This window comes from Ischnura elegans, chromosome 1, assembly GCF_921293095.1.
Source record: "Ischnura elegans chromosome 1, ioIscEleg1.1, whole genome shotgun sequence".
Lineage (NCBI taxonomy): Eukaryota > Metazoa > Arthropoda > Insecta > Odonata > Coenagrionidae > Ischnura > Ischnura elegans.
The window spans coordinates 81,351,102-81,367,457 of NC_060246.1; the positions used below are offsets into that span (position 1 = coordinate 81,351,102).

General features: G+C 37.8%; 5 protein-coding genes across 6 annotated transcripts in view; 3 read left to right on the forward strand and 2 right to left on the reverse strand.

Moving 5' to 3' along the window:
* LOC124164373 (E3 ubiquitin-protein ligase Hakai) overlaps positions 1-12,309 on the reverse strand; it is a 28,517-nt gene extending 16,208 nt beyond the window's left edge. Inside the window, exons 1-3 of the mRNA XM_046541680.1 lie at positions 12,210-12,309; positions 11,573-11,710; positions 11,413-11,497 (exon numbers count right to left, since the gene is read on the reverse strand). Of these exons, the coding sequence (XP_046397636.1) occupies positions 11,413-11,497; positions 11,573-11,680 (193 nt within the window). The 5' untranslated portion in view covers positions 11,681-11,710; positions 12,210-12,309. The remainder of the gene's footprint in view (positions 1-11,412; positions 11,498-11,572; positions 11,711-12,209) is intronic.
* On the forward strand, positions 2,052-3,236 carry LOC124164390. The gene is made up of 3 exons (XM_046541715.1): positions 2,052-2,224; positions 2,490-2,726; positions 2,801-3,236. The coding sequence occupies exons 2-3, from the start codon at positions 2,490-2,492 to the stop codon at positions 2,999-3,001; spliced, it is 438 nt and encodes a 145-aa protein (XP_046397671.1). The 5' UTR covers positions 2,052-2,224; the 3' UTR covers positions 3,002-3,236.
* On the reverse strand, positions 3,312-9,361 carry LOC124164380. Of its 2 annotated transcripts, none has more exons than XM_046541703.1 (5): positions 8,722-9,361; positions 8,458-8,631; positions 5,525-5,762; positions 4,816-4,951; positions 3,312-3,394 (listed from the first exon to the last, which is right to left on the reverse strand). In XM_046541703.1, exons 1-5 carry the CDS (start codon positions 8,863-8,865, stop codon positions 3,364-3,366), a joined length of 723 nt encoding a protein of 240 aa, XP_046397659.1. In that variant the 5' UTR covers positions 8,866-9,361; the 3' UTR covers positions 3,312-3,363. The 2 variants fall into 2 exon arrangements, with proteins under 2 accessions (XP_046397659.1, XP_046397649.1); XM_046541693.1 differs by having other exon boundaries at positions 8,458-8,640.
* LOC124164397 (putative nuclease HARBI1) lies at positions 3,454-4,790 on the forward strand. The gene is made up of 2 exons (XM_046541724.1): positions 3,454-3,803; positions 4,385-4,790. Exons 1-2 carry the CDS (start codon positions 3,761-3,763, stop codon positions 4,762-4,764), a joined length of 423 nt encoding a protein of 140 aa, XP_046397680.1. The 5' UTR covers positions 3,454-3,760; the 3' UTR covers positions 4,765-4,790.
* A 73-nt stretch (positions 12,310-12,382) lies between the features above and the next one.
* Positions 12,383-16,356, forward strand: part of LOC124164369 (conserved oligomeric Golgi complex subunit 5) — a 36,871-nt gene continuing 32,897 nt past the window's right edge. The window contains exons 1-4 of the mRNA XM_046541667.1: positions 12,383-12,525; positions 12,607-12,833; positions 12,917-13,130; positions 15,080-15,222. Of these exons, the coding sequence (XP_046397623.1) occupies positions 12,486-12,525; positions 12,607-12,833; positions 12,917-13,130; positions 15,080-15,222 (624 nt within the window). The 5' untranslated portion in view covers positions 12,383-12,485. The remainder of the gene's footprint in view (positions 12,526-12,606; positions 12,834-12,916; positions 13,131-15,079; positions 15,223-16,356) is intronic.

The window sequence follows — 16,356 nt, forward strand, 5'->3', positions numbered from 1 at the left end:
TGTTTAGAACTACATTATCGTCACGTGCGACGTGAGGGCTGCTCAGTGAGAGGATGGGGTGGGCAACAGAAGCATGTAAAAGATAGGTGGAGGGGAAAGAATGCGCTTGCCATGTCTTTCAAGCAATGAGGCTACGAATGAGGGAGTCAAGGACGAACATGTCAGATCTTGTTATTTTGTGATGTCATTGCCTTCAAAGCAAGGCTGGGTAACCTATATGATATATACAGTTGGCATTTCCAGGCGGTATCTTCTTGTTTGCCGGTACTGATACCAGGCCTGTTTCTTTTAAAATTGTGTTGTTTGGACAATGTTGAATATTGGTATAGTCTTGTTACAATTAAAAAAACTTTGTTTCAATCAATTTGAGCTTAAAAACCTAAATATGTTAGAAATGTGATGCATTTGGTCTCACTCTTTTTTGAATCTCATGCACATCATCCAATTGGTGAAAACTATTGAGACATATTCAGGTCCAGTAAGTCACTCACCAAGCACATTTATTCTCCAGAAGTGGAGAACTGAAGCAAGTAAGATGAAAAAGGTCAGTCGGTGAGACGGGGTAGGGATGAAACATGCTTCCATTGTTCTCGTGTAACTTGATATTTTCCTTTGGAGATTTATGGACCATCCCAAATAGAAAAAAAATATCATAGGCATGGTGTGACGGAGGGCCGAGGGTGTTTTTAATTTTTTTTAAAATCTGCGATGTAGTCAGTTTTGATGTGGTTGCTATCCTATGGCATCGAGAGTCTCCCAATGGTTGTTCAATCTCTTTGTGTCACACTATGTGCCTGTCTTATTTTTCCGTTAAATTTTCCAATGCTGAAATAATGTTGCATAACCCCTATGAGAGCTTTTAGACAATATGGTTCATAAGTAGGACAAGCATTGCAGTGCAATGGTGCATGCATGGACAAATGCTGCAATTCACACGGATGATATATTCTTGTATCCAATGATTGAAGAAATAAATTGAATCATAAGAGCCCTCTTTAAGATGAATTCAATTGCAAGGACCTGGGAGAACTTAATCATTTTCAGAGGATAAGTGACAAAGAGAAAGATAAAATTTAGCTGTCTCAAAAACTGTACATTGAGAAAATTCATGCCAGGTATTATGCCTACTTGGAATCCTGTTAAAACTCAACTGAAAAAGAGACTTTATCTAAATAGAAATAATGGTCAAAATTCAGATACACCATATCTATCTAATCCATTCAGAATACCATATCTATCATATTTATCCAAGGTCTATTGGGTTCTTAGTTGTATTGGATTGTGTGGATGAGCCCAGATATAAATTTGTGAATTACAGTGCAACCTCGATATAACGACACCCCACGGTGCACTAATAAACACTCGCTATAGCGAATTGTCGCTTTACCGGAGGTGGAGCAAATAATAGCCAATATACCTGTTGCGAACAGATATACAGGAACAGGGGCCCTATCCACTAAGACAATCTCTCGGATAGTTCGTGGTTGGTTCTCGGAAAGACGTCATCATTACGGAATGAGCTATTCACTAAGGTGTATCCGAACTTTCCGTCACGGGAACTCGTCCGAGAGCGGCCGAAATGACGGAGGGTGTCGTTAAGTGACTTTCCGTTTCTCGGAAACGGAAAGTGATATGCCAGCTGGTAAGTTATGGAATATTTTTACCGATAAAGTGATGCTGTGGAAGCTGGTAAGAAATCTCAAATCATTTGCAATACTGGCACGGTATGTGTACTAAATACAATGGTAAATAGATGATTATGTACGAAGTTTGGAATCAAATAAAGTTGCAGTTGAACCGAAGAAGTCAATGCCTATCATTGTTCAAGTTGTAGTAACTTTCTTAATAAGTTCCAATTTGGGAAATGGTGTTATCCGTTGAAATAAATAAATAAATGCATTTATAAAGGCATTAACGCTTTTCAACAATGCATTAAATTTACTTCATCAATTTGTTTTGGAGTCAGTTGTTACGAATTTGACGTTGTGTTTGGATTTCGACCTGCTAGATTTTGGATTACTGCTTTCTTATTTTGACTGACCTCTTGGACGTACTCTTTATCGGAATCGCTACTTACTGACGTTTTTAGGCAAGTATTTGCTTAACGCTTTGACCTCGCACCGTTTGGACCTCGATTTTTGGATTAGATTAACGCTTTGACCCCGCACCGTTTGGACCTTGATTTTTGTTTTAGTAGTACCTCGTACTCGGAACATCTTGCGAGGTAAGTGCAATCTTTGACAAGTTATGATTGATTGTTTGAGAAAGTTCGTTTCCTGCGGGAATTCCTGGCGTATGACTGTCACTGTTTGTCACATTTGGCTCCAGTACTCTCATCATCTGATCTTTCCTTGACAACATTTGAAAAGCTTGTGGGTTTTGATATTCTCTTACGTCGTCTGCAGATCTTCACAACGTTAAATGAAATCACAAGTATCTCAATTCTATTAACAAACATAATGCAATTAAATGACGTAAATCATTTTTAGATGAACGAAATACAGGCGTTGAGGTTAATCAGAGAGAGGAGAAGAAGGGAGTTGAGGCAAGTCAACAGGACAAGGTTGCGCCGGCTCCGTGAATTAAGCGACCCATACCTCATGCCTGATGCTGCTTATCAAGGGCTTTACCGGCTAAATAAGGCTCTGACAACCGAGCTTGTTGAAGAGCTGGAGCCGCATATGCACCAGGCTGAGAGAAGCACATCAATACCTACCAAATTAAAGGTGAGAATACACATAAATGAGCACAGCAAGCCTCTTGTTATTACAAAATGATATATTTTCTGAAATGCTCCTAGGTCCTATGTGCTCTACATTTTTTTGGGCAAGGCAGCTACCAAAAGTCTGCTGGGAGTGACTGCCACCTGGGCCTCAGCCAAGCTGCTGTCAGCCGTGCAATTGAAGAAGTGACTGAGGCGATGAACTCTCCTCAAGTGCTGACACGTTGGGTTCATTTTCCACAGACACGCAATGAAAGACGGCAGGCCATACAGGAGTAAGCCATTGTCGATTTCTCTCACAGCATACATAAAAGAATACTTTGAAACACAAAGATGCATTTGCCCTTAACTTGAATGTCCCTTACATTTCCATTCTAAGTAGTTATTGATGGATTTAATAGCAACATAAATTTTCATTAATTTTGGATACGGGAACCTTTGACTTGGTGTCAGTCTTTACTGCTACACTCTTTTCTTTAGGCATCTTCTGCACCTAGCAATTGCTGATGAAAATTCCACCTTACCCAGTTCTTTTCAACAAAATCCACAAGTTCAAGGTTTTATAAATATAAAGAAATAACACAGCATCTTCCAGGGGTAGAAGTATTTTATTTAAAATACATATAAAAAATTAGACACCATTACGTCTGCCTCCTCAAATACGTTATAAATCTGAAATGAAAAATATATTGATGTTAATGCCAGAGATTTCTGCTTCACAACAGGAATTGCCAAGCAACAGGATTTCCTGGTGTGCTGGGATTTGTTGATGGCACACACGTGGCCATAAGAGCTCCATCAGAGAGGGAAAATTTGTATGTTAATAGAAAATCATACCATTCCCTCAATGCTCAAATGGTAAGTATTGTTGAATAGGTGAAAATAATTTATTTATATGGACATTCAATTCATTTTTCCGTGTTATACTGCATTTTATACGTGTGTGATAGCAGGCTAAGAATTTTAAACTGTGTGGCTAGGTATCCTGGCAGCACACATGATTCGTTTATTTGGAGGAATTCTGAGGTGTGCAGAGAAATGAGGACAGTGTGGGAAAGTGGCGAGAGGTGCTGGTTACTAGGTAGTTATGATTCATGTCAAATTATTAAATCTCATTCCAATAGAAACCCATAAATTGAATAACTATTGAAGAAAATGCCTGAGCAAGATAAGATTGATAGCTAATTGTAAGTTGTAACTATTGCATGCTCTGAAGAGTACGTTAAAAATGGTTTTATGACTCAAACCAAGCGGGAAAAGTAAAAAAAAAGGAATTTGGGAAGGAGAATTTAGATTGGAATGCAGTTGAAGTTGCAAAATATAATGTTATAACAGTGATTTAAAATAGAAATTTGTGTTTAAATGGAGAAAAATACACCTGGAAAAATGGTACTGTTCACCGCATTGCATATTTCAACATGAGATTCCGCCTTAAGGCTGAATGATGGGCCAAAATTTTGGCCCATCATAATTCACAAAGCATACTGTTGAAGATAGCTGTGTGAATGCCTGAAAATATTGTGTGAAATGATATATTGTGGAAAATACTGCTGCATTTAATTACATTCCATTTTTTACACCTCATCCCTAAGGGGGCAGTTAATATTATCAAATTTTGCTTATTGGGCAGCTCCAGTTTAATTACATGATATGCTTGTTCAGGTGACTCAGGCTATCCACACCAGCCGTGGTTGCAAACACCCATACTGGATGCTGTGGAAGGTTCACCAGAGGAAAATTATACTAAGCTTCATGTGCGGGCTAGGAGTGCTGTGGAGCGGTGCTTTGGTGTGTTGAAGTCAAGGTTTAGATGCCTTCACCGAACACTTGAGTATGCTCCCGCCAAAGTGGGAAGGATAATAAATGCATGCGCAATACTCCACAATATGTGTATGGGGCATGGTTTGCCCATACCGGAGGAGGAAGAGGATAATGGGCAAATGCCAAACAACCCACCAGAGCCTTTTATTGCCCATCCTAGGGCATTATTGGGAGAAGCAAGGAATGTGAGGGAGTCCATTATTCTCCGTTTGCGAAGATAAATTATGGGTATGTGTTTCAAAATAATGTGCTTGTTTTTACCACTAACTTACTCTGTCTTCACCTCCCTCAAAGTTTCACACAAAACTTGGGCAGTCTCCTTGAATGTTTCCGCTATGGATGTTGCAGCGGCAGCCCTCTCTTCCGCTGCTTTCACCAGTCTCTCCTCGTACTGGTCTGGTGGGGTATCTGCAATGGAAATTGCACCAGAAAATATTGATGAATGAACTTATTTCTTTTCTACTACATAAATTGTTTGAACTCATGAATTATATTCATCTAGGTCAGGTTTAGATTAGGTTTAGCAAATGCCCCTTCTAATTGAAAGATTATTTGATTAAAAGAAAGTCTTTGATTACTTGCTGGAGTAAAAGTAGATGATTCAAAAGATTAGCAATATGCATTACCTACATGCTCACTGGTATTTCACTTTCCCACTATTCAACCCTCCTCGAGTAAGCTTTCCTATGTTATAATGGGTACAATATAATATATAATAGATATCAATAATTAACCATAAAGGTTGATGTTGCTGGTTGATCTATTTAGGCATCTTATTCATTCTAATCATAATTCAGAGTAGTATCCTAGTGCAAATATTCCTTCATTAATGCATCTAAGAGTGATTTTACATTTTATGGAGTAGCTTAAATTTTTCCCTCTCCAAAAGAAAAAAATTCATGTGTTATTCTGAACTATTACCAGTTAACAATAGCAACAACAGCATTTCTAATGTAACTTTTAATTTTCAGGTTTACTTACGATGGGCAACTGGCCTTTTCCTCTTACGGCTGCTGGTCTGTGGAGGTGGAGGAGATGCTGCCGGTGTTGTTTCATCTAGGATGGGCTGAGGGATAAAAGTGAAGGGCTGAAATTGGGAACTGGTGGATGGTGTGATGGGTGGAGTGGTGGGAAAAGTTACTGTTTCAATTTCAGTTGGGGTAGGAAGTTGCATGGGTGGGTGGGAATTGGGAATGCCGTCACTTAATTGCCTCGTAACCTGTGAGAAATAATGAAAAGTTTATGACACATGAGGCCTCAGATTTCTTTGATGGTTACAATGGTAAATTCGATACTATGGTAAACTGTTTGAATTGAATTCTTTTCCATGTTGATTCTACGCAATACTTAGGCCTATTACTATATTGGGATATTCAAAGGTATTGAAATACCGGTTGACTGATTCAGTTCAGCATTTGACAGCACCAATAAGAAGGATAAAAACTTCCCCGGAAATGACACTTTTCCCACCACTCCACCCATCACGCCATCCACCAGTTCGCAATTTCAGCCCTTCAATAATAAGTGTATTCATTTAGAACAGCCAGCAATATTGAATATGAGATCCACCTACCTCCATTTAGACAATCGGAATTATTCGTTTCTCATTACAAATTCCTCATTAATAAGGAATTATTTTGGTTTCACCAATGCCAGGCTATAAGAAAGTGTACGTTCTGCAATGCACCTCATATGACAATAAGTTTCATTGGAGAAAATGAAAATATACTCATTATTGGGCCAGTTCCCACCATAAGACTTGTTAGACATTCTTCTTAGAGATGTCCATTATAAAAAATATCAAAGCCTTTTGAATACAAAAGTTTTTGCTGAATCGCATCAGTGAAAACTTTGTGTGAAAACCTCAACCTCATTCTCAATTAGGAAATGAATAAGTATTCTCATATCACTAATGCTGATTTCTTTGTAGTCAAACTGGCACTTCAAACCAGTCTTCTTTGGGTGATTGCAACAACATTGATAAAATGAGTTTCTTATTCAATGAGTCAACATATTTAAATCTACTATTGTCAATTAAAAATATGCTATACCAATTAATTAAGGCATATTAATTCTTCCTCAGTTAACAAACCAAATCAAAATATTTTATTTGATGGGAAAATGGTTTGATCAGCAAGAAATTGCATAAACTTTGAATATACCATACTAAATTAATATTTCTTCTCTATCTCTCAATGTAATGCTGTGTCTAAGTTATTTCGAGCAAGCAGTCATTGTCATTACATTTTTGGTCCCCAACTATTCCATCTGAGGTGAGGAAGGCTATCAATTCTATAAATATCTCTTCTGTTGGGCCAGATTAGATTCCCTCAAAGGTTATTAAAGCTTTTAATAATGTTATCTCTTCATCGTGTCATATTATAAATTATTCATTCATTTCTGGGTGATTTCCTACAACCCTATAGCAAGCAAGGTTGAGACCAAATCCTATTATGGGACATTTGTAGAATCAACAATTTATGGGCCAATTTCAGTTCAAACAGTCTTTTGGAATATATTGAAGAAGCTAGTCTATAATTGCTGTATATGTGTAGTCATTTCTCATTAGACATTTTAGACAGATAGACAACTGCCAAAAAAGTTTTGGAACTTGAAAATCTACAACAACAGCTATTTTACAATTTTTGATGGTACTGCCATTGGAATTAATCATAAAGTGTTACAGGTATCTAATCTGACCAAAAAAGTGCATTCACTAGTGTAGATTGTAATATAGATTTTCTGTTTCTAATGCTTCCTTGCAAGGTAAGGTTTATTTCAACACCATCATGTTTTAAGAGAAATGTTAAAATTTTTTAGCAGAGAGCCTTATTATTATTCACTCTGTTAATTTTTTAGAAGATTAACAGCCATATTAGGAGCTAAATTAGTATTTTTTGTTTCACAGCATATTATTTGTGCTATTCCTGCCCTATTATGTAACTGCATTTTTAAATATTGGTTCATGTGTTTGATTCTGTTAATATGTATGATACTCAATGGAAGATAAAAACTTCTACGTTACTTAGCATGTGATTTTTTTTCAAAGCATCCTAGGGTGACCTTGGGCAATGTAAATGATGTTAATTTCAAGGGTGATTATGATTGACAAAAAATGAACAGTTTGAAACAAAAATTTGATTACACAAATGTAACAGTCGGAATATGTTGTCATATGTTGATCAGGTGATCATAAAAAGGTAATGGATATCTATGTCCACATAAAAATAACACATTACCATCATCAATTATGTCTAATCAAAATACCACAATATTATCTATTTTGCTCTCTGTGAGTAGTTATGGTGATATGTTCCTACTGGTTAACAAACTTGTCTTTAAGGGATATTTATAAATATATTTATTATAATGTATCAAGCTTTTTGAACTAATAAACTGATAGTATTACCTAATTATTCATTGATTTCTGTTAATTTTCCTCTTCATTGAGATTTTAAGTTATCTCACAGACATATTCAATACTATATTGCATGCCATTTGTGACTAAAAGTGTTACTTATATTCTCCTTATTAATAGTTTATTATTGTTTTTTATTACTGAAGCCAACACTGTAATGTGACAAGTAATGCCATATAAAGTTTCTTTTTTTGATAGTACACTACTCAACTTCTCATTAGCATGAAAAGATATTATCCATTCCCCTAATGTTGACCATAATAGATTGAAATATGTAGTCTTATGTGTAAATAGGGTGTTGGCACTCCTATGGTTTGGTTTTGGATGAAATAATTTATGAAAATTGATTAAAAATTGTTATCTCTATCTATATTATTCTGTCAGCATTAGCTAGCAATCGTATTCTGTTTCTATTCAATTTAATTGCTCAATAAATTCAAATTATTGCCTTCAAACTCCATTTTATAGGTTTCTACGATTCAGCAAATAGTTCTACCTGCATGGAGTCGGGTACATCTAAATGGCCCTCCACAGCCACTTGGCCCAACAACCCAAGCAATGTCTCCTCAAGAGGAGTGAGGGCTGTCACTTTGAGGGATGGCCCTCCTCCTGTCCCTCTGGCATGCCCCATAATCCTGGCAGCTTTCTGCTTGGTGTCGCACCGCCAATCCTGCCAAACCTGCCAATAAATATTCCTCTGATACTGTCAAAAAATCAAATTAGAGACAATGCTATTGGATTAGTGTAAGCACAATATTACCTTAGCCCACTTCTCCGCCGTCTTTGTTGCTCCACTGGAGCAGGCGTTGAGGCGAATAGTTAGCTGTGCCCACAGCTGCTGCTTCTGGGCAGCAGCTTGTGGGCCAACTATTCTGTTTGTGGCTAACCCCGGGTGGTCCACCATGAAATTCAGGAGCTCCTCCTTCTGCTCCTGTGACACCCTGGGTGTCAACCGCACAGCACTAATGCTTACGCCAGTATCTATTGTGAATTTTGATAACTTCAGTTATTGAAAAAAATATGATATTACAAATATGCAGAATTTAAATTAGCTTAGATCACCAGGAAATATCCATCTTACAAAATATGATATTACAAATATGCAGCATTTAAATTAGCTTAGATCACCAGGAAATATCCATCGAAATATTAAAACTATCAAGGAAAGAACCATTTGTGAAAGTAGTCTTGTGCAGTATCCTATGCGAAAGTTTTATTAGTTCGCAGCAACGTAATGTTGCATTTTAAGGAACAATGTTACAATAATTAACAATCGTAAGAAATAATGGATCACCAGAAAATACGCTGTATCAATGTCGCCGTGAGAATAACTGGCATTTAGTTAAGCTTTGAATATTGTTTATGTTTACCATTGATATTTACGCTTACCTTTCAGTATTTAAAAGTGGAATTACACTAGGTATACCAACGTAAAATTAGGCGATTTCGCTACTTACGAATAAAATCAATGCTGTGAGAATTGTCCAGTATAGTTGCCTACGACTTAAAACAAAAATATTTATTAAAAATTAGCATATTTTCACTTACCTCCTCCGCGTTCCATTTTCAAAGGTATGATAAACAATTGCCGGACGATAATCAGCCATTGGCTCCGAGAGGATACGTCATCAGTAACTTCGGCAATCTCCGCCTCTTCTGCCCAAGAAGGGGGGAGGGCACGGAATATATTCCGAGAAGCATAGTGGATAGCATAACAACGCTTCCGAGTGACGGAAACGGAATCGGACACGGAAACGGAAAGCTCGATTCCGAAATCACGGAAACGAGGAGACTTAGTTACTGAATAGGGCTCCAGGAGTGGTGCGGCGACAGATAAACATCTATCCGATAAACGTAAGCATAAATCCAGGCGAAAGGCGATGTTTTTTTGCATCACTAAATTTCCTTACTCAAATAACGACTAACTATTCAAACAATTTATAAGCGCCGCACTGAATAAAAATCATGCAAAGTATTGTTTCGTCAATCATTATATTTATCGAACGACAGTTTACCACATAAATTTGAGACTGAGCACTCCATTAACTTCATTTCTAACAGATCGCTAGCAATTACAGAGGTTAAGGAATCTTGATGAAAGTCTTCCGGCGGTGAAACCCTCGCTATGGCGAGAGCCAACACCATAGGGTCTCGTAAAAACGAATTTTTTAACACGCTTATTATAGGGTCAATTGGCGGTGCATCGGCTATCCCTCGTTATAGCGGGGGTGTCGCTATAGCCCGTACTCGCTTTAACGAGGTTCCACTGTACTTCTATCAAATAAATCAATATTATGGAAACACTTATTGGACAAGTGCAAAAAGAATTCTATGAGACCTACTAAGAAATAAGAACTTATGCCTCAGTTTTAGAAAGGTCGTGTAGTTTTTCAGACTCAGATTGATGAAGTGATCTTATACATACAAAATTTTACTCTGGACTCTTGTTTACATATTGCGAGTGACTAGTATCAAGGAGATCAAAGAAACAATCTGGTGTAGCCCAATCTAGCACAGAAGCAGAATATGTTGTTTTTGTACAACCGCGAAGTGATGCAATTTACTAGAAAAATTGGTAAAATAACTGATTGGTAGAATACTAACTGTAACTTTGTATTGTGATAACCTATGAGCTGTTTTTCTTTCTGCCAATACACCATACCATAATACCATAAAGAAAACATACTGACATTGCCTTTCACATAGCTTTCGACTTGGTCAGCAACAAGAAGTACCTAGTTGTAAAACATGTTTCATTGGACACAATGCTGGTATACATCCTCATGAAACCTTAAGTGGAACCTTAATTTCAAAGACTTGTTAAAAAAATTCTGGCTTTATGACAATGGGATTAAAGGGGCAAGCTTCAGTTGTGAACTAAGTCATGCTTGATAATGACGTACAATACATTGAAACGGGTTGTTGAGCAATTAAATTCGTTTGGAAAGTACAAAGTGCCTTTTATTATTACTAAGAATAGCTTCCACAAAGTGTATTCGCCTACAATCAACTTCATTGGAAACATGGATTTCCATGTTATGGTATTGCGCACATGCAAACCTAGAGGTTCAATTTCGAATGAGTTCTGAGATATTTTGTGTACCAAATTGGTTGAACAGCCACATCTGTGTTTTGTTGCAATTCAGTTTTAATTATGTTAGTTAAGACACCAAGTCTCATCCAGTAACTGTTCGATCTGATTTTCAAACTGATAAGAGCTTTAGAATGACTTTCATGAAGTCTTATAAAGTATGCCATACGACTAAAACACCAATTGTAAACCACCTTTTGAACAAAAGCATACTAATTTTCAACAACTCAATCCTCTTCATTAGAAATGCCCACCATGTCCACGAGAATAGAAAACCTCTGTTGAATTGCACCATCATGAAATTTTGGGTCATAATAAATCCAAATTGAGTCAATATCATTAGAGAAATCATTGACTTACTCTTGGTGGGTTGAACATTTTCATCGGGTTCGGTACACTCCTCGGCAGGATGCATTCCCGTGTCTTCTTCATCACTTTCTATCACCTAAAACAGAGGACCACTAATGAAACACATTTCCCCATTGATTTGGAACCATTTACATATTCCCACTTTACATACTTTAACAGCCTTTTTCCCACGTCCTCTGCCTCTTCCCCGCCCCCTTCCCCGGGCTCTTGTCCTTCCTCGTCCTCGCAGCCTCTTGGACGTTCCATCTTCTCCATCCATCTCTCTCGCACACGGATAGGTATCTGCAACCTATGAATGGAGATGATGAAAATAATTTCCATCAATAACATCATCCACATTTCCTTCCCAGTGACTGGATTAAACAATGTCAAGAAGAGAACCAAAACAACACACATCCAAGAGTTACACTAGCAATTATATACAATATTAATAAATAAGAAATAGTAGGCTATTATTGCAAGAGGCAAAGAAGCACAACGCACGGCGAAATATGAAAAAATTGTATCTTAAAATAATAATCACATCCTTTTTCAAATATTCATTCATGATATCCATACAACTACGTCGAAACCATGTAATGCCAAATATTTCATTCAATAAGTAGCACACCATTTTTGTTCTTATTATTGTGTAAACGAAAAGATTATCTAGTTAATTAAGATGTAAATACAATGCAAGTCGGCTTGTCATTAGAGAAACCAACACACTCGATAAGGCTTAAACGGCAACTACAAAGGAAACAAATTCCAATTAGAGCGCCCAAATGTTTTCATGCGAGAATACACACCTTCGGTAAGTTGAGTTCTCACTACACAAACATGATCGGTCACTAAATTGACGCCCCAGTGCTATTCACTGCCATATTGGAATCGTTGAAAATTCGATGCGATTATGCGACGAGCGATCGAACGAAAGGATCGATTGTTGAGATAGAAAAATCGACTGTTACTTCAATTTGGGGAAATGGGGAAATGGTATGAGGAGATTGGGCATGAGATTGAGAACAACTTAGAACGTAAACACCGACGTCTGCATTCGTCAGCGGGGCGTAATATCTGTGAAAATGGGCGAATTAAATGTATGGAAAAAATTAGAAGAAGATGGTACGTATAGAATTGAGCAACAGGATTTGAATAATTATGTCACTGGTATTGTAAGGAAACCAACTCATATTTTCTTTGTAGAGTTTCTTCGAGTGTTCATTGATGGTGAATTTGATGTTAAAAATGCTCAGCATCTTACCAAAGGGATAGCGGTTCCTGACCAAATTTCTAAATTATCTGAGGGGATATTGCTTCTGGATCAAGAATTACGGTACCAGATAATGAATCATTATGAAGACTTATTGTCTCAAGCAACTTGGGTGGAGAAGTTGGAAGGAGTTCTAAACATTATGCAGTCTCACATGCAGGTTGACGTTGTCTACAAATATTTGTATTTTTTGTCAAATTCTGTTGGTCACGGCTAGCCTGATGAATGTGCTTCTTATTTCAGAACCTACTTTCATCGATTGAGCGTCTTCGTGCTCAAGTGGTGGAGCCTTATCGGCGCGTTGAAATTCAGACTTTAGTGCTTGGTAGATTGCAAGAGACCTGTGACACCTTGCGTCGCATTTTTAGGGCTCTGCTATTGTCCAAAAGGTTGCAGTCTCACATTGCAGGTGGTACTCCAGAACTTGTACGGGCTGCCCAATGTATTGGAGAAATTGGTGAGCATTTTTTTCTTGTATTTAGCCCCCTAATAGCATTTCATTTATAATTTCTTTTCATAATATAATATGGCAGTTATTGCTTGCTGAAACACGACATCATTTTCAATAAAATCGTTTGACTATCTCCTCATACCTTTATAAGTATATCCCTATTTGCAGTGGCGGATCTAGAATAGGGACAAGGGGGTCTATGTGGGGGTTAACCTCCCAGCAGTAGTGGGGGTCCAAAAAAAATTACAGTTCAATCTAGTGTAAATTGGAAACCCCAGGAGGGGCGCAGCCCCCAAAGCCCCCCCCCCCCCCAATTAGATCCGCAACTTCCTATACATGTAAAACCGTGAGGTTATTGCCTATTGGAAGGACATGGCAATCCTTTTATTATCTTATAAGATAGCCAAAAAATCACATCTAATTAGATGTGATTTGTTTGGTGTGAACCGTATTACAGGTCTTAAAAAGGTACCCCAAATCAGTGTCTCACCCTTTCCTCTTGAAATGGAGGCCCACTAACCTAGTGTCTCATACTTTTCCTATGTTTATCTCAGGAAAGGGAAAGGCCTCACAACTTTGTCTCATACAGCCTATTCCTTTTCTCTTGTATTTCTCATGAAATCACTGGTTCTTCGGCATTTCTCAGAGATTTATTTTACATACCTCATACTTATTTTGACAGGGGTTAATCTACTTATGATTGACTTTCATGCAGTATTCATCACTGTTTTTACCCAATTAATAATCCAGTAGCTTCTGCCCTTTGTCTACTGTTCATTCTATTTGTGAACCTCTATGATAATATCTTCAATCCCTTCTCTTCAACTCTCCCCCTTCTAACTCTTCTCATGCCTCCCACACCATCTCTTCCTCATACATGTTAATAAGAAAGAGCAGCGGTAGATAGCCTTGTGTCAGACTTCACCTAATGCTTAACCCCTTGGTTGGGGGCAGAATTTTCCTTATCTTTCACCTGGTGGGGAGCAAATCCACCGATTTTCGGAGATGCCGTTTTCGAAAAAAAATTTGTAGTAAAGCTATTGCACAAAAATGGCAATATACTTAAAATATATTGGTATAGAACCTCTGACAAAGCAAAAAACATGCAATGATGCATAAAGAATGAATATTCACGCCTTCTCCGAATAACATTGCTACGCGACGGCACGCGCGACTATAGTCGTGCTCCCCACATGGGGAGTGGAGTCCGCTTACGACTATAGTCGCTCTCCCCAGTTAAGGGGTTAACAATCCTTTTTCTCTATTGACTGCCCTTATTAGTTCATGATGAGCTACATATTTCCTATTCATGGTTTATCTCTTTTTCACTCAAATGTACTCATATTTTTCCTTGGAATCCTCCTTCACCCAATGCTGTCTTTATATGCTGACAAATGATTTTTCAAAATCTACGAAGCAAGCAGATTTGTCTTAGCTACATGCTAGATTTCTCTATGCAAGGGTAAATAAACAAGCTCAAAGAACATTCTGTGAATTTTTTGTTAATGAATGTCTTGTGTATAAATTGGTTTGTCATAACTGTTCTTGTGGATTAAACATGTTCATATAATTATATCCGATGGACTTGTGAGGCAATCATTACTTCTGAATGAGATACATGTACATATTAATCTTAACATTAATTGCTCTGAAAACTGAATGTAGGTCTTATAATTTGATTGATTAAATTTTTTGTGTAAGGAATTCAAGGATGCAAGGGCTTACTTGTAATTATTTTCCGATTAGGGAAAGGAGAGTGGTTCCCACTCACTACGTCTTCCAAGATTTTGGTGAGTTGGAAACCTTGACCTAATCCCTCTGGCTATAATTAGGTTACTGCCTTGGAATTATAGTAGACTATCTCAATAATAAGCGTTTAAAAATTCATGAAAATGATGTAATGTTGTTTTCTGGTGAAGATTCCTAAAGAAATTTTAATTGCTTCAAATTTTCAGAACAAGTTTGGGGAGAAGCAGATCTCTCTGGAATAGATATTGTGGATAAGCATCAAAGGGCTGGAAGAATTCAGAGGGCAGATATTGAGAGACAAGCAAAATTTATGCTCGGGCAAGGACTTAAGTCTCAAAACGAATCACAAGTAAGGATGATGATTATTTATTTAACAAAAATTTATAATAACTGTTGTTGTAAATGCCCGATTATCTGGGCTAATTACAGGGAGAAATGGTACAAATAATCAAAAAGTACTGGAAATCCAAACTTTTGCTTTTGTAACTCACTATGTTCACAATTAACTTAAGTAAAATTGTGTGTTATTATTTTTGCACATGTTCTCTTATGGTATGGCATCGCATCATTTAACATTCGACACAATCAATGTGCAGATATGGTCTTGCACATTGTCGCCATCGCTCTGCCTCCAGTTGGCCCAATGGGTAGAGGAACTTGCGAGGCAGCACCAATATCTACAAGCTCATCTTAGCAATCCTCAAGACCTCTGACCCCTGTGTCAGGCCACATCTTGCAGCATCTCTTTATTCACAAGGACCCGGCCATTCCTCTTTTCTTCTCAAACTTCCTCTCGAAATTTCCCTCAACCACCTGTACATTAGGCCGGCCCTTATTTTTCAGAATTGCGAAAAGTTATGTTTTCCTGGTCTCAAAATGATCCAAATGGTGTTTATATTCACGTGTTAAAATTTGGTTACTTTAAAATAACGGCAACCCGTGCCCCAAGGGCCCTAAGTACTAAGGACCCTCAATTGAGTTTTTTGGGGCCGAAAAAGCACTATTTCTATGTAAAACGTAAAAGTAAAGCCCTTTAGGGCCAATTTTCTGTTTGTTTTAACCTATCTCTAAGCGTTTAGGAGATATCGTCCGTCGTAATGCATCCCCCCCTAGGGCGCCACCACGCACCGCGGCACCGCTGAAGTATATCCCGCACCACTTACTAGACACTTCCCCTCAACCCCCTCCCCTCCCTCGGCAAAGACTTTGCTCCTGATGACAAGATTTACATGCTAGTGGTACAGTATTGAATAGGTTGTTCCTCTTGTGTCATGATTAATGTTGTTAAAGCCTATAATGTCAATTTTAACCCTTGAACGCCGTCCTATGTACTGGGTACCGACCCCTTAAACCTTGATTTTTGCCGCCATACGGCCGCGAACCATTCCAGCAGCCTTTGTTCCAAAGTGCTTTATATGTACAAAATATTACAAGCATGTGTTACAAATTTGTCTATGAATAATAAAGGCATGAAGGGAATGAG

Coding starts and splice junctions, on each gene's coding strand:
- LOC124164390 (XM_046541715.1), top strand. CDS start 2,490: ATGAACGAAATACAGGCGTTGAGGTTAATCAGAGAGAGGAGAAGAAGG. Junction 2,727..2,800: donor CAATACCTACCAAATTAAAG/GTGAGAATACAC, acceptor AAATGCTCCTAG/GTCCTATGTGCTCTACATTT.
- LOC124164397 (XM_046541724.1), top strand. CDS start 3,761: ATGAGGACAGTGTGGGAAAGTGGCGAGAGGTGCTGGTTACTAG. Junction 3,804..4,384: donor CGAGAGGTGCTGGTTACTAG/GTAGTTATGATT, acceptor ATGCTTGTTCAG/GTGACTCAGGCTATCCACAC.
- LOC124164380 (XM_046541693.1), bottom strand. CDS start 8,865: ATGGTGGACCACCCGGGGTTAGCCACAAACAGAATAGTTGGCCCACAA. Junction 4,952..5,524: donor GAAAAGGCCAGTTGCCCATC/GTAAGTAAACCT, acceptor TTTCCATTGCAG/ATACCCCACCAGACCAGTAC. Junction 3,395..4,815: donor TTGAGGGAGGTGAAGACAGA/GTAAGTTAGTGG, acceptor TTTTCATTTCAG/ATTTATAACGTATTTGAGGA.